We start from the raw sequence: 24,712 nt of genomic DNA, 5'->3' as shown, positions 1-24,712 counted from the left end.
GGGGGGGGGGGGGACTTGGAGTTCAGCGGTGCGCACATTGAGCACATTTTGGATTAAAGAAATCAGCTCTCCCACACAATAATGCATCATTATTACAACTAATTTCAATTCTGTTGGGAGTTTATCCTGATCCGAATTGGGGGGGGGGGCAGAGGTTGGAGGATTCTGCACGGCCCTCTAACAGACCGTGTGGTCAATTTGGACTGTGGAAACTAGTTAATCTGCCCTTTCAACGGAAGACACAAGTAAATATCTAGTAAGCACACAAATGAAGTTGATTTCATTTGTTCAACACTACAGTTGTGACTTTATTACAGCTTAACAGAGCAAGCCCTCTAAGTTCAGAATTCCAGCCTCTTTCGGGCTTTTCAGGCAATTGTGTCCTACGGTGCACCAAGGACAAGTGAACCGCAGGAGGACATGGAGAGTAGTTTATTTTTAGATATCCAGACAGTTTTGGATCCATCAGCGTTGTGACCCACAGACCTTGGCATTGCTAGTAAGATTTAGGTAAAAGGAATTGTTAAAAAAGGTCCAGAAATGCGGAGGGCAGTAAAAAAAGAGTCCGTCAGTCCAATAAAAAAAACCACAATGATATAAGATGGATATGATCATATCCGAGTGGCTCTAGAGAAATATATATGTATATATGAGGGGGAAGTGAAAGCCGACAGAAGGGGAAGGCTTCACATGATGGCACACTCTCTGGATGACACCTTGCCCTGTAGGAGAAACACAAAAGGTCCAGATTATCAGAAAAGACATTTTATGATGAATATATGTACTTTCAACAAAAGGAATAAGCGGCCTCATTACAGAAACTTCCTCAGTTTGAAACTCATCTCAGTTTAGGATGAAATTTAGGATGGTTGGTATTACAGAAACTTTCTCCCGACTGCATTCAGGGGAAATTCTGATCTTATTTCAGGATAGGAGTTCAGCTATTAAAGAGCGGTCCTAATTTAGGGATTTTACGTATTTTACAGTAAATTTACATATTTTTACAAGTGATAGCCATTGATATTATGGCTCATCACTCTCATCGGCATATTCTGATCAGAGATACAAGACTAAAGAATCAAATCCAGCGGAGTCAGGATTTTCCTAAACTGAGATGGACAGAAGGTCTGAGATGACAGGACAGCCGTGAGTTTAGGAGTTGGTTCTGGATTCTGAAATGTTGTTCGAAACTTTAGACAGGACGCAGAGTAGGGCAGGGTATTTGTTCTGTACTGAGGCCCAGATGTTTTTGAGGTTCGATATCAGCCACTATTGGTGTCGTTGTTTTACAAACCAGTTTATTAGGCTGGTTCGCTGATGCAGTCTCACTCTCGGCTCATTTATTGTGTTACACTGAGCTGTTTCTGTTATTTAGCCTGGCCTCATTGATATGTTCATGGGGGACTGGTCTACCCACCGTCTGTGCCCCTTCCTCCTCTTCCTCTCCATTCTCCACCTCCATCTCAGTCTTGGTGACACGTCTGGTGGCCACCTCCTGCAGGACAGGCAGTCAGCCACCATGACTCAAAACAAACAGCAAGCTGCCCTCAGCCATGACAAGACATCAACACGCACCTCAGCCAAAACACATCAACACGCACCTCAGCCAACACACATCAACATGCACCTCAGCCGAAACACATCAACACACACCTCAGCCATAACACATCAACATGCACCTCAGCCATAACACATCAACATGCACCTCAGCCATAACACATCAACATGCACCTCAGCCGAAACACATGAACACGTGTGTCATCCATAACACATCAACACGCATGTCATCCATAACACATCAACACGCATGTCATCCATAACACATCAACACGCACCTCAGCCAAAACACATCAACACCCCAAATCAGACATGAAAATATGTAGTTATCTTTACCTCGCCATCAGCGTTGACCAAAGTGGTAACCATGTCATTTCCTGTGCCCCAGGAAGCCTGACTCTTCCACAACAGGTCAGACGGCGGACTGTGGGACACGCCAGCATCAGCAGACCAGACCTGAACACACGGAACAGGTACAGACGACAACTATTCAGCACACACTTTCACTTGAAAACACACCTATTTCAGGGTTTGGTCTCATTGGGCCCCACTGACCAGCAGCTACACATCATTGTGTGAGTGTTCTGATGCTCAGGTCTCCTATTTTCTATTAGGTTATACACAGTTAAATACAACCAAAGCTCGAAGGAGATGTCCCACAGTGGCAGCACTCTCCCATCCTGCTCTCGTGATATTTCTCACCGTGACTGTCTGGCCCGCCTTCAGGACAAACTTTGGGGAGAACTTGTAAACGACCTCGTCCCCATCGTCCACTTGTCTCTTCAATCTCCAGCTGCCCAGCGGCTGGTCCTAAACAGCACAACAACAGGTTGTTAACCTCAGAAGACTCTACCTGTCGCAGTCAGCATGTGCGGTTAGTCTTACACACCTGATCGGTGTCATTGGCCAGCGTGACGGCGTTTCCGTCCATGTCCGTGGGTGATATGGTGACTGCGCCGCTGGCTGCGGCCTCCTCCGACACGAGCAGCTGCTCCTCTCCTATCCCCACCTCTGACAGATCCTTGGCCTCCACCTCCGCCCTCTTCCTCTTGGTGGAGCGGGAGGAGGAAGATCCTGTTGTCCTGGCAACGGTGACCCGGGCCGACGGGCTGGGAGACAGCTTCAGCCTGAAAGAAGCACAGCGCTCACCAGTCAGGTAATCCTATCCGTCCGTCCATGACACAGCCGGGTCTGAGCTGCGAGAGGCCGACAGGAAGGAAGGACACAAGAACCACGCCACAACAACAAGGCCAACAGAAACCAGTCAGCCTACCCGGGTTTTTTTTGTTTGTCTTTTACACATTTCCTCTAGAGCTTGATCGATGTATCAGCGGGCCGATATTAGTCATCGGTTTCAGCATTTATAATGGTCGATTGAAAAAGATATTCATTCATCAGAATCATTTATAATGCCAAATAAATTGTACTGATAAATGAAAATTTAAAAATGAAAAATGGACTGTCAAGCATGTTATGAGCATTGCCGTTTCTCCAGAAGACACTCCACAACGTCACTGTTGGCAACACTTGGGTTTTTTGTTAATATGTTTTTGTTCAAAAGGACTTTAAGTTTCATATCTTAAGTTTGTATTTTTACACATTTTATCTATCAGAACGAGTTGTGTGTTTTGTAAATTGTTAATCACAAAATAATAACATGAGATAAGGCTAGATAAGGTCTATACACTAAATTAAATTATTGGTGCCACTGCTTCAAAACGTTATGAAATGCTATAAAGTTGCAATTACATGACACCAAACCATTTTATTTATTTATTTCATTTCATTTCTATTTCGTGTCCGTCCATTATATAACAAGTAGACATTTTGATTCATGGCTGGAATGCAACAAAATAGTACACACCCAGACAGAGGGGTATACTTTTGCAGGACGTGGTGTGTGTGTGTGTGTGTTTGTTGTACCTGTGCTCCTCTCCCTCCAGCAGTTTCCTATATGCATTGATCTCCATATCTAGGGCGAGCTTGACGTCCAGCAGCTCCTGGTATTCACTGAGCTGGGCGTTCATTCTCTCTCTCAGCTCGCTCATCTCTTGTTCTTTTCCTTCCATGGCACGCCGGTGCTTGTCTCGCTCTGCTGACAGAATTTCCTCCAGCTCTCTGATGCGATCCTCGGAGGCAGCCGCCTACAAACACACACGACCAGCAGAACCATCAACTCGTGCAGCTAATAATAATAATAATAATAATAATAATAATAATAATTCTGAAGCTGAATGGCACAGGCGGTCATTAAGCGGTACCTGTTTCTGCAGGGCACTGAGCTGATATCCCAGGCTCTCTATTCTCATACGGGACTCCTGCAGCTCCTCCCTGGCTGTGCCCACTGCCTTGTCATTGATCTCAGAGGACACCTTGGCATTGTCCAACTAGAGGGACAACAAGACAGACTTTGTGTGAGACTCTGGTGCAGAGTCGCAGCGTCCACAGATGGAAGAAGGAATTAGCCTCTCACCTTGGCCTGGAAGGTTTGCTCCAGTTCTCCCTTATACAGAGAGACCTGCTCATCATGTTGCCTGCGCAGGTCCTGGTGGAACAAACGAACACACACCTAAATTAGGTGCACTGTAATCAAAGTGCACATTTTCTGATAACCACTGGTTCTCTACTTTACACAGACTTAACTTCAAGTGAGTGTAGGGGGACTTTTCTCTATCAAACAAGTGTCATATTGTAGTGTTCGGGAGCACAAAGTGCTCATGAGGACATCAGCTAATTGTGATCAGATGGTTTTATTAATAGACATTATAAAAATTAAACTGATACCTGATAAAGTTAAATCTGAATATGTCAAACATTATTTAAATACACATTAATTAGGCTACTGAAACCTTTCACATGAACTGTCCCATTCACCGTGGGCCCAGCCAAACATCATGTCACAAATGCAGTACGCTCACTTCAACACACAGACATTTAAATTCAAAAACCCTTTAGCAATGTACGGAGGGAAATGTGATCAGACCTTGACATATTCACTCTAACACCACATTTGCACTCCGTTTCCCGACATGTCTCTATTAGTACCTGTAGAGCTTGGGCCAGTTTGAACTCGTAGTCGTGTCTGACCCCAGAGTCCACCTCCACGATCCTCTGCTCCTGTCGACGCCGGGACTCGCGCACCTCCTGAACACAACAAAGAAGATCAGAGTGGGAAATGCCATACATTAGAACCATGTCAATGCTTTGCGGTTAGGAAGTGTATTCTCTTCTAAACACAACGCAAAGTGTTTTACGGTAGAAAACACCAACCACCCGAAGGATTATTTTAGTAAGATTAACTTGAGATGAGAATTTGACATGAATGTCTACATGAGTAGTTAGGGGAAACCAGCCCTTACCTCTTCGAACATGCTCTTCCTGAACTCCAGATCTTCACTCAGTGACTGACAGCGGTTCTCCAGGTCTACACGCATCAGCGTCTCCGCCTCCAGCTGGCGCTTAGCAACCGCATGGCTGTCCTCTGCCTACAACAAATATTAGCACATGGAAACACAAAATGGGTTTACCCAAGTGACCCATGATGAGCAAGCTGTGGTAGAAAACCTGAGAAGAGTTTCATAGTATAGAAGATGACCATGGGATTTATTCTGAACCTGGTCTGCGATTGCCCCCCTGTCCCATGTCTTCATGTCGGCATCATCTTGTGGACAGTTATGTAAAATAATTACTGAAGCTCTGCTACTGTGGCTAATATGGATGTGTAATACCTACACACCTAACCCATTTTAGGACTTTCTCGACCTCTTATCCTCAGTGTGATTGAGAGAGCTATGACACTGTGCCCACTGGTTCCTGATCAGATTTGTATCGTTTCTGGGGGGGGGGGGGGGTACTTTAGCACCAAATTTCATTACAACTACACTCCAGTTATCTTCAGATGGATTAACCCTCTCTAGTGTCTTTCTTCCCTGGTTGCAGTACTCACCTTAGCCAGCAGGCCCTTGACATCAGCCAGCTCAGCGGACAGAGCAGCATTCTGGCTTAGAGCTGTAGAAAGAGAGGCCTCACTCTTGTTCAGCTGGGCTTCCAATCCACTGGCCCTGGACACGGCTGCTGCAAGATCACCTTCCTTCTTCTTGGCACTGGGAGACATGGACAAGGGAAGGAGAAACCCGTTATGGCGTTAAACTGGCCACAGGCCCTGATTTCCAAAGCAGACATAGTCTCCAGATTCATCTCATCTCCAACAATGAGACCTGTGTGGTAGTTAGGTGTACTGTGTCAGATCACCTGCGTGTGGCCTCCTCCAGGTCAGCCTGAGCCTTGCCCAGGTCGATCTGCAGCCTGGCTCTCTCTCTGGCCGTTTCATCCAGAACCCGCCGAGCATCAGCTAGCTCTGCCTCATACAGAGCCTTCAGGCCGCCCACCTGAAGAGAAGGACAGACATGCACGCATTACTACAGGGCTAGGTGGGAAAAGAAACCTTACAGTTCATGGTTGGTCCATTTGGTTGCTGCATTTAAAAAACATGGGGCGGCCTCTAGCTCAGCCAGTAAGAGCATTCGCCGCATGTTGGCTGATTCCTGCAGCGGCCCGGGTTAGAATCGGACCCGCGGCCTTTTGCTACGTGTCAACCCCCATCTCTCTCCCTCTTTAATGTGTATCCACTGTCACTCTGAATAAACACTAAATTTAACACTTGTTAAATTGTAATTCCCGTTTGTTTTGATTAAGATTCGTTATGCCAATAGAATAATTGTATTTGTCACATCGTTGCTGTTACAGAGTTAAGAAATCAGTGTTTAAGTCCAGACTGATGTAGGCTAACACATGATGACCCCAGTCATTGGGTTTATTAATTACACACTGGTATAAGAGCCACATATATACAGAGCACCCAGAACTGGGAATGTCTGATTGGTGCATCTAAAATAAAAAAGATACAAATAATTTGAATTTGATTGGATTAATACTACTACTATGTGCAACTAGAGACCATCTTGTTATGGTATCCACATCACACCAGGGGGTTAAAGTAGGGGAGGGGTGGGGGATGAATGACCACTCAGTACAATGAAGAAGTTGATGGGAATGCACGAGCCTCATATGATAGTATGTGATGTGTTCACCATTACTTATGTAAATACTGAATCATAAAAATTATTTTAACTATGTAAACACCGTACATATCCACACTCCTTATATTTCTACTCAACTAAGAAAGAATTTCCCTTCCGGGATCAATAAAGTATTTCTGATTCTGATGAATCGCCCTACTTCCTGCGCCTGTGCTCGGACCACACCCGTCTTCATTTTGATTCCAACTATAGACCTGAAAAGTCTCGTGACTGTAACTTGCAGTTGTGACGCAATCGCGGTTATCAAATCTGTCCGCGGACAGATATCAACAGCTGGGAAAGTACTGAAACAGCTTCGGTGTTTCTGCTAAAGTTGGTGTCTAGAGGGCCACATTTATCCACGACGAGCCAGACAGAATAGCCCTCAGCATGTAACTAAAACAGAGCATTCCTAGCATAACGCTCTAAAAGTATGATTACATCACAGAGTAAAGGAAAAGCAGCACTCAGTGAGACTCTAATGCAGGTCAAATTCATTTTAAATGCCTAAAGATTTAACTTGACGTTGCTGAACCACGCAATGCTTCAAAAAATATAATGTAGATTCAGCACGCTTCCGTCAAGGGAAGTTATGAGAACACGAACTCATAACTTTGGGTAATATTTATAGATTGGCGCGCAGACCCACCCGCCCGATCTTCCCGGTCCCGTTTGAACGCACGGTAGGAAATGCAGCAGCATTTTTCTTATTACCGCTAACAAAGTCACTGTGTAGACTAACGTTAGTCTTCCCGTCGACCATTCAAATTGTGTGTTTTTCTGGGTTGAAATTTCAACATTTTGTTGTTCTTTGTCTACACTTTTAATTTTATTGTTTTTTTTAATTATGTTTAAGTTACTTTTTGTCGCTTTTTAAAATTATGTTTTAGTCAATTTAACAGTTTGTTGTCGCCTTTTGACTTTTACCATTATGTTTTAGTCAAATTTTGTATATGATTTTGTCGGTATTTCCGATTTTTTTCAGCGTTTAAACTTGTTTTGTTGATTTTTTTCAACATTTGTCCCCTTTTCAACGTTCTTTTGTGATAGTTATGATATAGAAATTATATATAATATATTTTTGTCAACGGGTCAAATTTGACCCGAGGACAACAGGAGGGTTAATAAGTGCACAGGGCCAGTCGGCAGCCATTCCTCACGGTATTACGAACAGCTCAGTAATAGTATTGCTTTGTGGTACTTTATTACTACCGGTAGACGAGTGAGTGAACAGGGCTGCCTTCACTCACCTCTCTGGTCGTCACCTCCTCTTTCTCGGACACTTTGACCATAAGCCGGTCGTTCTCCAGCTCCAAGGACCGGACACGGTCGATGTACACGGCCAGACGGTCGTTCAGGTGCTGCAGGTCCTGTTTCTCCTGCAGGCGAGAAATCCTGGTCGGCGAGAGAGGCGTGGAGGAGGCCGCCGACCGGCCAGCTTCACGGCTCGGGGTAGCGGTCGCCATGCTGGTTCTTTCAACAATCCTCCGGTAGAGCAACACACAACACTAAAAAATATACGTATAAATGTTAAACGGTGACGCGGAAAAGGTTTTTCTTCTTGTTAAACGACAAGAGGCCAATCAATGAATCGCGTGCTCTCTGAATTCGAAACACACTGAAGAGACTCCAAGATGGCCGACACCGCTATCACCGCGCCAAAAGCAGAGGACGCTTCCTGTCTCGCAATGGATTGTGGGAGAATGTGAAGGAAGACTCGCGCGCGCGCACACGCACACACACACTCTCTCTTGTTTACACTACGTATATATACATTCACACACACAACTTGAAGTATACATGAGTCACACCCACTCAAGGCAGTAATGAGGCTTTCATGATCCTCTCGACACATTGGCCATCCCATACATAGACACATAAACAATAGACGCCTACTTTTTATAGTCACGTGGTTGCCCTTTCTATTGACAGCATGCATTGTTGTATGATTATTTGCTGTAGCCCACAGAATATACACAAGTGCAATAGGTTGGAAGTTGTAATATAAAGAGCAACATACGGTATTATAAATAAGGTGAGGGAAGTAAAAGTCAGACACGAGATCCTGACTTTTCTGATGTGTACGTTCCACTCTGTCTACAGAGACATAGATAGTACATACTCAGATTATGGCTTACTAGACTTTAATAACATCCCAAATCTATTTGTATCCCAAAATATTTTGAAAGTGACACGTGTCATTTGAAAAAAGATAAGGGTTGGGTATGTGTGTTCCAAACAAGGACACAACTCCCTCCATATAAACTGAACTGCAACAGTGTGTTTATTACATTTTTTTGACTTCTCTTTATTAATCCTTTTAGGATGACTCCTGCAAGGGAATTGAAATTTCCAGCATCTGTTTTTATACAAGAAGAATACAGTATAGAGAAAAAAAAGAGGAAGACAGTATAAATATAATGGTAATAACAGTAATAATAATAAAAACAATAAAAAAAAAAACTTTACCATAGAAATTTACCATAAATTGTGTTGTAGTGTGTAAAGTGTCTAGGTATTAGTGTGAGTCCAGATGTGTATGTACTGTCCTCTCTGCCCTATGCCTCTGCCTAAAAATGTCAGAAAAAGCGATAATAGTGTTGTAATTTTTTTCATGGTTTACGGGAAGTCAACACAAGGGTTAAATATTCATTTATCAGAATGATTTATTTGCTATTATTCATTAATCAGAATACTTTATAATGACAAATAAATGATTCTGGTAAATGAATATTTAACCCTTGTGTTGTCTTCGACGTAAACCATGAAAAAAGGGTTTTTTAACACTATCATTGCTTTTTCTTACATTTTTGTCACTTTTTTTAATGTTGAGAAGATCTCAAAGTACTGGCCACACCTACACCTATCATGGGCTACTCATATATATATATATATATATATATATATATTAAGAGTTTTTATGATGCATTTTACTGATGTGGATCAAACTGAAGTCACCCCCTATCACTAAAACTCACAGAAAGGTGTCTTTTATTTAAATTATGTATTTATGTTTGAACTGTTTTATGAATTTTATGTGAAAGGTGATTTGAGCAAAGGGCTCAAAGTATTCATGATTTGTTGTGTAGGAGTTTTTTTTTCCTTTTCCCAAAAAATATTAAATGACATACTGTGTCTGGATATTTATGAATGGATAAATGAATTCTGATTGCAATTTTTTTGAAAACTGAATGCATGGATGTGTATGAAAGTAGAATCATAAGCCATGTATGGGTCGACAGAAGAAAGTAGGAAGGATGGCTTTTATTTTATTTAATTTTTTGCAAAAGTATAGAAAATGGTAATATGTAATTTGGGATTTAAACAGCTCTTTGAGTAGCCCATGTTTACTGTACATTTGTCTTTTAAGGGTTTAACCCTTTGCTTGTTGTTGTGTGTCTGTAACGCAATGTTACTCCGTGTCCAAAACATATGTCTCCTTAGAGAGACTAATAAAGATACTTTGACTTTGATCAGTTGTCTCTACTGTCGGTCAAATATAGGCCACTGTAGATTTCATTTTCTCTGGTTGCTTCACTATAAAAGCCAGACATTGGTTTGCCACCGGAATGCGTTTCAACTAAAATGACATTTGACACATTTATAATAAAGCAACAATATAATATAGGCTATATGAGATGTAGTTTGGTTTATGACCCTCTGAAAGCAGCAGGTGGAGGAACCAGCTATTATGCAAACTTTTGATGGATTATAGGGAGTGTATGTTTCCTCTAATCTGATGAATGGAAGACATTTCCTGGAAGATAAGGGACATTCTACTAGAAACGTACATAATCTGTCCTGGAATTGTCAAAAAAAAAAAACAAAAAACTAAATGGGGGATTTTGAAGGAATATGTAATTTATTAGGACCTTATTGGATGTTTTATTCACACTTTAGAAAATTACAAATCCTGAAAAATCATCTGTCCATAGCAACATTTTAACTACCTCATCCATGTCCAGACCCAAAACCTCTACAAAATCATGTTTTTTATCTGCATTGTCAGATCTGATTGAAAAAATATGTCTATTTTTTTTCAATGACCGAAACCAAAAGTTTTCAATCTCAAATCAAACAACAAAGCAGAAGAACTGTTCCCTGATTTATTACTGATAATGCACACAGAGGGCAGATATTACAGGATAACATGTGAATTAAACGCTGAATGAAACTCTCTCTCTTTGTGCAGGATGCCACTAACATGTTAATGCCCAAACTTAACAGCTGTCTATGTAAACACGAACTCATGGACCAAACATGTTAAGGTAAATATGTACAGTGTTTCCAGTGTCCTCAGTGTCCCACATGGTATCCCGGTGTTACCAGGACCGGGATCCCGGCAGCATCCGCCCAGCCTCCTCCCTCTGTGCCTGCGGGCAGTAGCGGCGTGTGTGAGCTCGGTCCCCGGTGGCTTCACAGATGGGACACGTGTAGTTCCAGAGGATCGGGCACGTGACTTTCCCGTAGTTTGATTTCAGGTTGTGTGACCGGTACACCCGCGGAGACTCCCCGTTCTGCTTACAGAAGCCACAAAACCCCGAAGAGGGGGTCCCGGTGCAGCTGGTGTCCGTCCCGGTGCAGCTGGAGTCCGACAGGCTGCTGACGGAGCTGGTCTCTAGGTTTGGAGAGGCTCGGATCTGGCTCCACGGTGCCGCTGTTTGTCTCTTCGGGACCTCGATGTCTCTCTCCCCGGAGACTCCCTCCCCGGAGTCTCCCTCCCCGGGGTCTCCCTCCCCGGGGTCTCTGTGGCTCTCGGCCAGCCTCTTGAGCAGGCAGCCCAGCTTCATGTAGTCTTGCCACATGTCGAAGTCGCTGTCCCAGGCGGGGGACCGCAATCCCTGGACCCTGACCGGTCTTTGCATGGCTGCAGAGCGAGCGTGTGTGTTGTGTGTTGGAGCATCCCGTATTTGTAGACATCTGAAAGTCTTTAAAGTGCAACAATGTTTCGGTTCTGACCCTGACCCGACCTGAAAGAGCCGTATGCGGACACCTCCCGGCAGACTGCCCTTTCATCCAGGTGGTGCACCTGCTGCAGGTCACACTGAGGTCACAGACACAGACACAGACACACACACAGACCGACAGACACACACACAATACTAACTTGTATAAAAAAATATTTAGACTTAGAAAGGATGATTGCCTAATAGGTAGGCTACAACACACAGGGAATGTGCAGTGGTGGATGATGCATACATAAACATATTAAAAGAAAATTAACACATGTATAAGAAAGAGTAACATAAATAAACAAATATGTCTAAAACAACTATCAAACAATATGAAAACCTGGCTGTATGTTGGGGGCTAAAGGTATCTCATAACATAAACTAATACTACTAAATAATTGCGTCTGTGACCTGATGCTGATTTGAGGAGCTCTGGTGCCACAGTGTCTGCTCTGTCTGTCTTTTTTTTGTGTGTGTGTGTATGGCAGTGTGTGTGTGTGTGTGTGTGCGCGTCTCTTTCTGTCTTTTTGTGTGTGACCTGATGCTGACCTGAACTCCTTACTGTAACAATGTTGAAGCTGCAGGTGCAGACAGACATTAAGCACCTGCTGTCTGACCTCCATCTGGCCTGCTCTTTTTTTCCTCTGTCTTTTTAAATGTATGGACATTAAAACACACTCTAAGTATGAATACTTTCATCAAACTTCTTATTCTCATGTTAGTTGTATGTGATCAATCAGCTGCTGTGCAAACAAAGTCTAATGTGACGTAGAGCAGCAGCCTGTCTTTACTTAATGTCAGCTGGTTAGAATAAAGCTGTGACACACACGCACACGCGCACACACACACACGTTATCTGAAAGCCACACAATAAGGACCACACACACACGTCATGTTATTACAACATTGGATAACTTTAATCCACAACTTGTGTCATATTAAAACTATTTTACACAGCTCAGTTAGCTAGGAAAAAACAAACAGTGACATCCACGCAGTGAAGCCAGAGTGTACAGAGCTGGGCTGAGCAGCTGTTAGCATCTGGGGCTAGCTGGGCTCAAACTGTCAACTACTGAGAGTAAATGACGCGGGTCTACACCGGATGAGGGTTTAGTTAAAAGTCAAGCATTATAAGTACAAGCATGTGAGTGGTTGTAATAAAAGACGTGTCAGTGTGCAGCTTCTCTTCCTAAAACATCACTCTTCTGACCAGGCTCATGTCCTCAGGAAACAGGTTGATGGAAGCTATGTCCCGCTTCATAGGACTACAGCTACCGCTCGACCTCACAGAGACAGCCATCAACGATGCATTCGGGCGGTCCTGGTCAGCTCGTAAAAGTTGACGTCTCAGAGCTGAGTTGTTGTGCTCAAAAACATGCGTAAAACTTCTATTTCTCTGATATCTCTGAACCATTTTCTGACTTTACAAGTTACTGACTACAAACAGAGGCTGCATTTCACTGGTGGAACGGGACACGACGATCTACTCTGTCAGGAAGAGTGGACTTCACAGGAAGTGGGACAGCTGGAGGAAGTGTTGCCTAGGGGTTTCTGATGAGCAGGAGGAAACGTTGAGCGCAGCTCTGCGGAGACTCTGAGCATCCTCCCTTGCCACATGGAGAGCAGTGTTTCCAACAGAAAGGAGGAGGTCCCAGCAGACAGGTTTCACATCTGACATGTTCCTGAGTGGCTCCCTGGCTGACTGGAGATCAGTGGAGGGTATTTACAGTGGAACAGTCTGGAGGGTTAGGGATGCAGAGAGACAGAGGAAACAGCAGAGGGTGCTCTCCTCCTCTCCCCTCTCCTCCCAAGGTCTACAACAAGTTTTCAGGAGGACACAAAACAAGAAAACAACCAAACACAAAGCTCACGCCACAGGCTGAGGGAGCCCAGCTGGGTTCATCCAGATGCGCTGATCCCAGGTCGGCAATGAGCCGTTTACTGTAGCTAACCTCGGTTATCTATAGACCTTGGCAGGACGTCAGTTTGGAAGGAAGATTCAGCGGTCAGAGGTCAGACGTAGAAGAGTCGTACCTTGGAGGTACTGACATGGAGGTCGTCATCGTAGAACTTGGTCTCTATGATCACATTACCACTGGAAGACAGAGACACACGGAGACATCGGCATGAACACCTGAATTCTTCCCACAACAGTTCTATCTATGCTCCCCCACTCCCCCAGCCCCCAACACCCACATTCAATAAAAGTAGATGACTGATCATTTATTTTACTTGTGAAAAGAGCTTTGAAGGGAACCATCCACGTTATTTTTTCTTGACTACTTGGTTGAAAGAAACACAGATTTCTGATATAGAAATGTTTTGAAAATGGACCAAATTTGATCCAAGGACAACAGGGGGGTTGAATGAATTGCCAAAATGTCTACTTAAGAAAATGGGGAAATGATTTATAGATCTGGACACTTCCAAGGGCACTTGAAGGCAACTTAAGTTCCTGGAGAGTAGGATTGCGCGATATAGACAAAATGTGATATTGCTAAATTGATTACGCATTTTGTGATACATATTGATTTAAATACTTTTAAACATGTAAAATTACAAAAGTTACGGGAAAACGCATCAAAATAGATTCATAACAAATTAAACAAGGTTTATATTAACTGGCTGTAATAAAGGACTGGTCCAATGTGAATACATAGATGAGGACCATGCCTACTGAACAGGACATGTTTTACTGGTTGCATCCATCCATCTTCAGCCGATTATCCGGTATCGGGTCGCGGGGGCAGCAGCACCAGTAAGGGACCCCAAACTTCCCTTTCCCGAGCCACATCAACCAGCTACGACTGGGGGATCCTGAGGCGTCCCCCGGCCAGGTTGGAGATATAATCTCTCCACCTAGTCCTGGGTCTTCCCCGAGGCCTCCTCCTAGCTGGACGTGCCTGGACCACCTCCATAGGGAGGCGGCCAGGAGGCATCCTTACCAGATGTCCGAACCACCTCAACTGGGTCCTTTCGACGTGAAAGAGCAGCGGCTCTACTCTGAGCTCCCCTCGGATGACTGAGCTTCTCACCCTATCTCTGAGGGAGACACCAGCCCCCCTCCCTCGGTCGCTCGTTTTTTTCGGTCATGAGTTTGTATAGTATAAAATAAATACAGATGTAATGTAGATTAATACGGAACAGGACACAGCTTTCTTTTTTGCTTCTCTGACTGGTTCCGTTTCGTTATCCATCTATTTCTTCACTTACACCGTCATTCTGTCTAAATATGCACACACGTCACATGGTACCTTCCATAGGGATTGCCATGTTGTGGACCCGTGCGCTGATGCGTACTAACGTGCAAGTAGCACGTCAACTGACAAATGAAACATAATCATTATAGCGTTTCAAGCGGGGTCTAAATCAAACGCAACTAAGCCACACAGCTAAAAGACGGGACACAGCGCTCCACAAAATAAACTAAATATTGCATACTTATTGCGACACTTTCAATATATTGCGATAACGATATTGAATCAATATATATCTTGCACCCCTCTGTATAATATTGCGCAACTTGATATGGCGGGAAAGATATTGAGTTGATTTGCACCCCTACCGGAGAGACAGAAAAAGAGAAGGAGGGACTGAGGAAACAGTCAGCTGTTTCACAACCCCCGGGAAATTCAGAGCTTGTGTTTTGGGGTTTCTCAGCAACAGAGGCTGTGATGTTTCCTGTTTCCTGCACGGGACTCTTACACCACCTTAAAAACACACCCACAAGTCTGATCCACATGCGCATGAATGGCCACCGCAGCATGACATGGGGTTTGACGTTCTAGTTGACTCGGTCTCAACTTTGGGCTGCAGACCTTCTTTTTTTTTCCCAGGCTCTAGTCAGCAGCATGGCATCGTACAACAGAGAAGTGAGACTTACGTAAGAACGTTGGCTGGCATCATCTGGGACTCTGGAGCTGCTTCAATCAGAGACTGCCATGTGTTGGTGGAGTTGGGGATGACAAAGCCAAACTCAAAGAACCATTCTGGACAGAGACAAAGACAGACAGACAGACAGACAGACAGACGGACAGAAGCTCATTATTAACACTGCTGTAGTTTATACTCTGTGTTAGGGTGCCATGACGCTCAAAAGACAACACAAACATGTTGTGTTGGTGTATGTTGTCCCCGCGGGACCTCTGTTAGCTCAGCTGTGTTCAGCAGGGCCGCGGGGACAGCACTGCAAACACACAGTAACTGGGAACATAACAGGTTAAGGGCGATTTACAGTAGAGACTGGTGGGGGTGGTGGCCTTGACTAACTGCCACTTTGCTCATTTGAAAGCCATGATGTCTCTCTCTCATGGGTGGGCAAAGCAGAGAAAGGAGCGGTAACCTTGCTCCTTATGACCTCACAAGGGGCAAGATTTCAGATCGGCCCGTCTGAGCATTCATTTTCTCAAAGGCAGTGCAGGATACCCAGGGCTCGGTTTAAACCCTATCACCATTTCTAGCCACTGGGGGACCATAGGCAGGCTGGGGGAACGCATATTAATGTTAAAAAAAACTCACAAAGGGGAATTTTCATGCCATGGGACCTTTAAAACAAATGACATCCAACAAACAATCGATAGTCCTTAATCATGTTTTTATAGTCCTGAATGCTTGTAAAACACTCAGCTTAAATGTGACTCTGTAGCTCACACCCAGATGAGCGCAAACCTTTAAAAGCAATTTCACCAAGGACAGTTGCTGTGTCTCAAAGCGCCAAATTGCACACTTCAAAACACTTAGGGCCGGATGTTCAGTACATTACATTTGCGAATGTATCAGTATCAGCACCGTGGCCAACCTGCAGAAAGCGCACGCTGCGATACATCAGCTTACGTCATATTTACCAAACCTTCAGTTCATTGTATAATCAGCGCCTTTCTGCGCCCATTATACCGTAAATTGCGTACATTTAAAAGCGCAATTAAATAGGCAATGTCAAAGAAAAACTGTTTGATGCATGTTATTTCGACATTAGCGGTGGGGAAATGTACAGTATGTGCGCTGTAGCAAAGCGTTAAGTACCTGTGCTATATTGCTACATATACCTGCCTTAGTCTCACTGCTGATGTTATGATCTGACTGATCCTGATGCCAATATTGCACGTGTACTGATGTCAGCCTCGCAGTTACCTGACTGTCTCATGGTGGACGCTACAGTGACTCACTACCGCATCTCGAGGTACAAAGCGAGACAGCACGGGCAAGGCTAGCGGGTTAGCATGCTCATTTTAGTGGCTCTTTCTGCAACACATCCATACATCCATACATCCATACATACTAGAGCCCGACCGATACAGATACAAATATTTGATTATTTAAAAATCCGATGTGCCGATATAAAAAAAAAATCCAGTAACGCGTTACAAAACATAAACAGATTTCCTTAACATTAGTTATTTGTAGTTATGAGTTCTCACTAACAGAGGAACATCAAAATATATTACAGTTCTGAGAAATAAAATGTATAAAAATACAAACTTAAGATATGAAACTTAAAGTCTGTGTTGCCAACAGCAACGTTGTAGAGCGTCGTCTGGTGGACAAACTATGGAATGCCAACGCTCATAACATGGTTGACAGGCCGTTTTAAATTTTTTAACCTTTATCAGAATCATTAATTTGTCATTATAAATGATTCTGATGAAGACATATTTTAAAATAAATTTGGCCATTTTAAATGCAGATACCGATATATGGAGAAATGCCTAATATCGGCCGATAACATCGGCCCGCCGATTCATTGGTCTGTAGAGGTGTTCAGAGCACATATACATACATAGAAGTCTGTGACATAAGGTCCACACTGTCACTGTTTCACATTCTGCAGCTTTAAAATGCCTAGATTACCTTCTAGACACTGTCCCTTGAAGAAAACCTTCTGCTCCAGTCTGAACTTCTCCAGTTTCTCTGAGGAGGAAAAGTTCAGTTCTCTGGACACGGCTTTACACTTCAGGATCTTCTTTGGGACGCGAGCTGCAGAGACAGACTGGAATTAACTGAGAGAAGAGCTTTGGGTTCCAAACGTGACCAATAGCAACGAGAGCTTTGAGATGTACAACACTGTGTTTGTAGGACCTCTGTAGGCACCATTAAACTGCCTGCATTATCAGCATTTAAATAAACACCAACGACTCATGGCTAAGTATTTTTAAACGGAATTACACTAGTTCCTGTAGTCAACCGTGAGTCATTGTGCTGCACATCAGGATTCTTCTTCTGTTAATCTATACACTGGTGGTAGTAATACTATATTTGATATAAAGAGCAGTTTCAGGATACACAGAGACACTTTAAATCTTAAATGATCATAGAAAACAACACACTACAATATCAAACACACAGCATTAATCACACATTGAAGGGGTTGTGAAAAGGTGACGTGAATATAATCCGACATGTCTCTCATTTAAAAAAGGTGACCTGCCACACCTATTTCATTACTTTGGGGTAATGTCTGAATTTCAACCATGGATTCTAACATTTTTTGCCTTGTGTGGCAGAATACCTTCAACATGTCATCAACAAGTCTAATGAAGCCTGTAGTTATGGTCAGACTTTAGCTACAGTACGGCTCATTACACAGCTTTATAATCACTTCCGTACAATTTAACCCAACTAGCTAAACCACTAATATACAATTAAAATGACCTATATGTATATATTCCCAGCCATGTGGCACATTGTTGTTTTCATTATACAATCTGGCTTCAAACAGGGGCTTGTCCACTTCACATACACATATATTTACTGTATATTATAAATTATCTTGCTCTTATTTTCACACTAGTCTTTATTCACAGCCTGAAGCCGCTCACAACATCCTGTTTCTGTGTGTGACATATTTGAATCATGTTTCTTCTGAGCTACAGTCAGAATACTGAATGGATGGGAATAACTAATAATTGTAAGGAACTGGAGTAAGCTGGTTTGAAAGCGGTCTGATCTGATCCCCTGAACTTCATCTAAGGAGCAAATCTCATCATCTGTACTAAAAGGAGTGATGAACCGTGTGTAACTTTACCTATTTCAGTACTACTACATTCATGTTGCTCCTTAGACTGTGCAGTATACTGTAAATAACATGTACACTGTATTAGTATTATTTATTTTTTTAGTTGGTTCAAAAATGTTGGTCAGTCCACTGAACAAGAAGCCCTTTTGAGTGTGTAAGTGTGTGTGTGTGTGTGTGTGTTTGTGTGTGCGATGTACCTTCATGTTCGACTCCTGGCACAGACAGGTCCTCAGTTCCCTGCCACAGCACTTTTCCCGTCTCTGCATCTCGAAGATTCATCCAGTTTCTGTCAGGAAAATGTTAAGCGACAACAACCGGCTACAGAGCAGAACATCATGAATATTTAGTGGGAACAATGCGCTCGTGTAATCCACCCACAGTACCAAAGTAGGGAAGTTACTGTGATTTCTCCTCTGCCAGCTGTTCCGAGCTGACTCATTTTATCAATAAAGTATGTTGTGTTAGAAGTTATGTTATGTTAGAAGGCTTTGTCTTCCGTCATCAAAGATTACCTCTACCCATCTGTGATTGGCGGAGCTTGTTGGGCCCAGGTTAAACATCTGTTCAGTCACTAATGACAAGCCCACTTCCTACTGAGCCTTGTGCGCACACTGCCAGCAAGCTATAATGTCTCAGAAATATGTAACTGGCGAACAGCCATGATGGTTTACATTTGATCTTTGACCTACTTTAGTGTCCAATGACAAAAGACTAAAACGGAAATGCTTTATGTTTATTTCAGTTTATTTATTTTGTTAAGGTCAAGCACCGACTACTACTATACACAGTCAAAGAAATGGACCAACAGATCCCGTTGCTCTGGATGGAGAGCAGTGAAGTCTACTAGAAGCCCTTTTCCGGTGATGCTGAGCGTTACTGTGCAACCTCCAGCCGAGCTTGAAGACGTAGTTGTTGTGACGTGAGCAACCTTCCTGAAAGTTGTAAGTCTTCTGGTAGCTGTGCCAAGAGAAATCTCAATCATTCTCAATCAGCAGAAACGGAGAGCGTAGGTATAACTTAGGAGCTAACACAGACACAGGCTGATTACTGCTAACTAACATGCTAGTTAACACTAGTAATTAAACCTGAACAGCTGATCCAAACGGTCTGCGAGCTTATCCTGTACAATACGGTGAGCCGGTGCTCTGTTGAAACTGCTCCAGATACTTTTATGAGTGTTTGTTTTAATTAGTTTTTTTAACCTGGAAATATAGTTTCAGTTTAGTTATAGTTTATTTTTTTATGTTTTAGTTTCCTATAATAACAAACCTACAATAACCCCCCGACATGTGGTTGTGCAGCTTTATTTAGTTTCAGCTATGATATTCATTAATGTGTTGTATGTGCCAGTATACAAACTACTAATTTACAGTTAACGAGGACGGTGCTGAGTCATGGATTGGAAGTAATATATATTTATAATATCATGAATTTAGAAAAGCAAGGTCCAAAGGTCCAAACTGAGTGAGGAGGAAAAGTGAAAGAGAAGCTTCCAGGTCAGCTTAAGACAGCTGTGTGGAGGTGTGTCTGTCAGCGGGTCAGCTGGTCCTGACGGTTCACACAATACAGCTGTCAGTGGCAGAGCCTGCAGGACACTTACTGCCCCCCCCCCCCCCCCCCCCCCCCCCCCCCCCCCCCCCCCCCGGCTACTAGACTGGTCACCTGCTCCGGGTGCTGCTGCTGCCCGCTGCAGAGGAAGTGTTGGTGGCACACTTTATCTGTGGATATATCAGACTGACGGAGACGCCATCTTCTCTACCCTGAATATCCTCATCTAAGATACTACTCGGTGTCACACACACACACACACACACAAACACACACACACACACACACACACACGACTCTACATCATCTGTGAAGCCCTCCATCCCAACTGCCTCTAAACACACAACTCTGTTACACTCACAGCCCACACGTCTCATCTGAGAGGACAGCATACATCATTTGGTTCCGGAGAAGACAGAGTGTATTTATGAGAGGTCAGTCCCTCCGTACTGATGAGCAGCAGCTTCACCAGCTTCAACAGGCTGTTTTAACTCAGTGTGGGAAAAATCTTATACACTGTCAATGTGTCCTACAGTTCAGGAGGAAGCTCAGGGTCCACCCTGAACTGAAATATTAAAGAAATAGCCTAACAAGTAGAAAATAAACCTTGTATTCTGCTTGGTAATGTCCCAGCATGACATAACAGCCAGGCTGTGTATGCATGCATGCACCCTTACAGTAGATATCATGATTACCGGTAACCTGCTGTTGCCGTCTTGTCTCCTCCACCCTCCCCCACCTCTCCCTCTGGCTTTACAGTAAAGTGTGCTGAGTTGAAAGGTTTCTGTAATCCTCTCAAGTCTAACTAAATCCAATCTCCCACATCAAACTCATCATCCTCCACACCTTCCAGAACAATCCTCTTTCACTCCGTCTCATTTCTGAACCTATCACTGCCAACAAGAGAACAGCAGCCTCCTTTAGCAGGTGGTTTACGATGACAGCAGCTGAGCATACATCTCACACACACCCACACACACCCTAACACACACACACGCACATACACGCACACACAGGATCATGTGTGTCTTTTTTTCCTCCATTCTACCTCACAGCTCTTCCAACAACATCACACAAGCTTGCACCATGGTCTGCCTCCCCAGGGCAACACACACAGACACACACACACACACACACACACACACACACACACACAGACACACACAGACATACACAGACATACACAGACACACACATGTTAATGAGCCCCCAGTGAGAAGCTGCTGTCGCTGTTTAGTCTTTGTTTATTTATAAAGACGTGTTAATGATGGAGAGGACGGCTGCTGTTACGGAAAGAGTCAGGAGAAGAACAACTCCTTTCACATATGCGCAGAAGATTCGTGAGACCTTGGTGAATTACACAGGAGCATTTCATAATCACTCAATTAAGGAGAGAATTTAGGTAGGTGGTACATTTAAACCGTCCCAATTCTCTGAAGTTCCTGTCTTCCTGAAGGTGTTTTTAAACTTGCTGGGGGGGCTGTGGCAACGGCCACATGCTGAGAATTAAAAAACAACACACCTTTGACGTTCTGCGTGTGTAAAGCGTTAGGTCGCGGCAGTTTCCATCAGCCGGGTCGAGGCGGGGCGAGCCGAGCAGATACCATGTACTGGAAAAACACCACAAGATAGCATGAGTTTGTAAGCTGGAAATTCCACCACAGCAGCTACCTAACACAACCTCTACAGCCCAACACTCTGCCCTGAACACCTCTACAGCCCAACACTCTGCCCTGAACACCTCTACAGCCCAACACTCTGCCCTGAACACCTCCACAGCCCAACACTCTGCCCTGAACACCTCCACAGCCCAACACTCTGAACACCTCTCCAGCTCATCACTCCGAACATAACAGCACTTTCAATCAAAGAAGTCTTCTTTTAGACACTTGTTTTAACATTGAGTACATTCAGTTATGCAGAGCTACAGCTAATAGTTATAATAGTAAACCAGAAGAACAATGCAGACATTTGTAGAAAATGAGAAATGTTTATGTTAACCCAAGGGTACCCCCTGTGAGGTTCAGAACCAGATCAGAGGCCTGTTCAACAAAAACTGTTAAAGATTGTCAGCATCATGATCCGGTTCGAGTGCTCTCAGCTCAATGGAGCAGGCCCAGAGGCAGACCCAGTCTCAGTGTCTGCCTCAGTGATGTGGCAAAATTAGAGAAGCATCCTACAGTTCAACGCTTGCCTTCGGATTCCTTCTCGCAGCCAATGAGCTTTTGAAATGGTTTGACAGTTCACTATTGTGTTCACTTTTGCGGCAACTAACAACTATCTCCGAATAATAATTAATATCAGTTGGGCTTTTGGTCGGAATATGTGAGACTACCAATTGGCAGGTGAGACTCTGTGACCAACAAAGTGAGAATATTTCCCAAGTTGACGGCCTGTTCTCTTTGATGTAAAGCCAGTTTTATTTTTCCATTTCATATTCTTGAAAGGATTTGGACAACAAATGGTGATGTAAGCATTGTGAAGCACAAGCTATCGCTGTTGGCTTTAATAAGCCAGCATGGACAGAAGGTAGTAAATCCCTGGTCACTAAACCGTGGATTTAGGCATTACCCCGCCGCAGCAAGAGGCCTGACACTCACACAAGAATATGGGGACACATTTTATTGATATTATTTTACTGAAGCCGTTCGTCCCGTTTTCACTGGGTCTCTGTTGCAGTGTAAGCTGCGCTGCTCGGCTGCTTATTAGAAGGAATTACTGAGGCCAATTCAGTACTACGTGGTCCAATCCGAAGGTCTTGAGTTATATGGGAAGCATCGATTTGCCCTACATCCTCCACAAAGCTGCAGTCTGCTTTCATAAACCCATATTCTACAAGCTGGGCACTTCCAGCAGCAATGTTATCTGGCACATTTACAGTGAACCAAACTAACTGTAACAGCCTGCTTCAAGCTCTTGGAACTACTGTTTGCGTTCTTGTTACTGTGACCGTCCGTCAAGGGCTGTAAAATAATAATGGAGGTTAATACTATCAATAGAGGAGCTGTAACATCCTCCTGCTTCCTGTTCAGCTCAGGTTGATCAGCTTAATAGGGCCACGCACACCTGGTTCTGTTAGAACCACATCCAGGGTTTATACGTGTCTGTGTTCATACATGCTGGACACGGACAGATGATTAAAGTAAGTGGGCCGTGCAGATGCGTGTCTTTTGGGCTGTCCCAACTGAACCGCTGTCTGCATGTGGACCCTGGGATCTGCCCTGACAGAATAATAAAGCAGGGATAGGATCCAATAAAGTCCAGCGACAGGACGTGTTGGTCCACATGGCAGTTCAGAAAGCTCGGTTCAGATGATTATTTGTCATATTAGTTTGCAAAGAGAGGCACAAGTCTTGACCGGTGACTGAGTGAGGGTATAGGTGGCTGCTTCAGCTTTTCTCTGAAACGTTACCTTAAGAAGTTACTGCGGAGCAGGCAGCTGGTGTTTAGAAAAGCTCCTAACTAACACTGTGAGAGTACATGCAGTCAGGTCAAGTGATGTGACCACCAACATGCTTCAAAATGCATATTGCATTGATGACTATTGGTGCTTTCACAAAATATTTACACAATAAGATTTGGGGTAAATAATCAACAGCAATGTGAATATAATGACTATGTAGGTAAAGGCAAATAAGAGAACAGTTACAACAGTCTGGTAAGTTCAGTAATGACATCACTTTACTGTAAGGCAGCTTTTAAAACCAGGAAAAGACAACATTTATGCCATTTTACAATATTCAAAATCTAAGATGATATCTACAGAAGTCTCAAATCTCAATATCAATATGATATCAATATATTACCCAGCTCTACCATGATGTGGTAATACATTGTAAATAAAGATCAATTATAACAATTTACTTTAGTCTTTGTCATTACAATCAATTTCGGAAAATACACTTAGGGCAGCTGAAAAAATTTGAAAAATCTTAACGTTTAACCCTGATATCAATCCCTCATTTCTAATCACTCAAACAAGTATGCTTCCATCATCAAGGCACTAAGAACGGTCCGACTGAAAGTTTCTATCACATTCAGCTTAAGTAATCATCATCGTGTCATATCGCCTCGTCTCATATTGCCCAGCTCTACACAAAGGATTTATCACGAGCAGAGATGAATTTCCATTCTGTTTGGAAAATCATCTCTCTTTAACTACATTTTAGGTATTTTTGTAGACGGCCGTAAGTCAAACCAGACACAACAAGACAATTCAAATACACGGGTCAAACAGAGCATTGAAGGGGAGAATACATTACTCGTACATAGTTGTTTCCAAAGTTGTCTTAAAAGAAGTGACTTTGTTGTTTAGAATTTAGAACTCTACATCTGGATCAGTCAATCACTGGGACACACACAGAAACACTAAGATCTCAACAACACCACTGGAAAAATGTCCAACGTAATACAGAGTAGATGTAGCTTTTGAGGAATGGGATAGCACACCAAGCAGCAAGACTTTAACCAACACCAGGACAAGAGCACACATCACAGCAGTGGCAGCATCCGTAGAATAGAACAGAATAGAATGCCTTTATTGTCATTATACACAAGTGCAGTAC

The 24,712-nt window shown here is 43.5% G+C and overlaps 3 protein-coding genes across 7 annotated transcripts in view; all 3 read right to left on the bottom strand.

Moving 5' to 3' along the window:
* Positions 1-180: 180 nt before the first annotated feature.
* On the bottom strand, positions 181-8,298 carry lmnb2 (lamin B2). The gene is made up of 13 exons (XM_034880592.1): positions 7,886-8,298; positions 5,809-5,945; positions 5,504-5,660; positions 4,917-5,042; positions 4,603-4,701; positions 4,031-4,102; positions 3,819-3,944; positions 3,481-3,701; positions 2,447-2,684; positions 2,260-2,367; positions 1,894-2,013; positions 1,418-1,495; positions 181-722 (listed from the first exon to the last, which is right to left on the bottom strand). The coding sequence occupies exons 1-13, from the start codon at positions 8,099-8,101 to the stop codon at positions 687-689; spliced, it is 1,734 nt and encodes a 577-aa protein (XP_034736483.1). The 5' UTR covers positions 8,102-8,298; the 3' UTR covers positions 181-686.
* Positions 8,299-10,727: 2,429 nt separating this feature from the next.
* On the bottom strand, positions 10,728-11,621 carry nanos2 (nanos homolog 2). Of its 4 annotated transcripts, none has more exons than XM_034880632.1 (2): positions 11,348-11,621; positions 10,728-11,317 (listed from the first exon to the last, which is right to left on the bottom strand). In XM_034880632.1, the coding sequence occupies exons 1-2, from the start codon at positions 11,498-11,500 to the stop codon at positions 10,958-10,960; spliced, it is 513 nt and encodes a 170-aa protein (XP_034736523.1). In that variant the 5' UTR covers positions 11,501-11,621; the 3' UTR covers positions 10,728-10,957. The 4 variants fall into 4 exon arrangements, with proteins under 4 accessions (XP_034736523.1, XP_034736521.1, XP_034736524.1 ...); XM_034880630.1 differs by having other exon boundaries at positions 10,728-11,352; positions 11,383-11,621; XM_034880633.1 differs by having other exon boundaries at positions 10,728-11,337; positions 11,383-11,621.
* Positions 11,622-12,480: 859 nt separating this feature from the next.
* The window catches only part of pde6d (phosphodiesterase 6D, cGMP-specific, rod, delta), a 27,826-nt gene continuing 15,594 nt past the window's right edge, over positions 12,481-24,712 (bottom strand). For both annotated transcript variants that reach the window (XM_034880638.1, XM_034880637.1), the window contains 4 exons: positions 18,797-18,885; positions 17,435-17,560; positions 15,471-15,576; positions 12,481-13,682 (listed from right to left, as the gene is read on the bottom strand). In XM_034880638.1, coding sequence (XP_034736529.1) covers positions 13,601-13,682; positions 15,471-15,576; positions 17,435-17,560; positions 18,797-18,885 — 403 coding nt within the window. In that variant the 3' untranslated portion in view covers positions 12,481-13,600. The remainder of the gene's footprint in view (positions 13,683-15,470; positions 15,577-17,434; positions 17,561-18,796; positions 18,886-24,712) is intronic.

This window comes from Etheostoma cragini, chromosome 9 (assembly GCF_013103735.1).
Source record: "Etheostoma cragini isolate CJK2018 chromosome 9, CSU_Ecrag_1.0, whole genome shotgun sequence".
NCBI classification, from domain to species: Eukaryota; Metazoa; Chordata; class Actinopteri; order Perciformes; family Percidae; genus Etheostoma; species Etheostoma cragini.
This window is presented reverse-complemented; position numbering and strand designations above follow the sequence as displayed.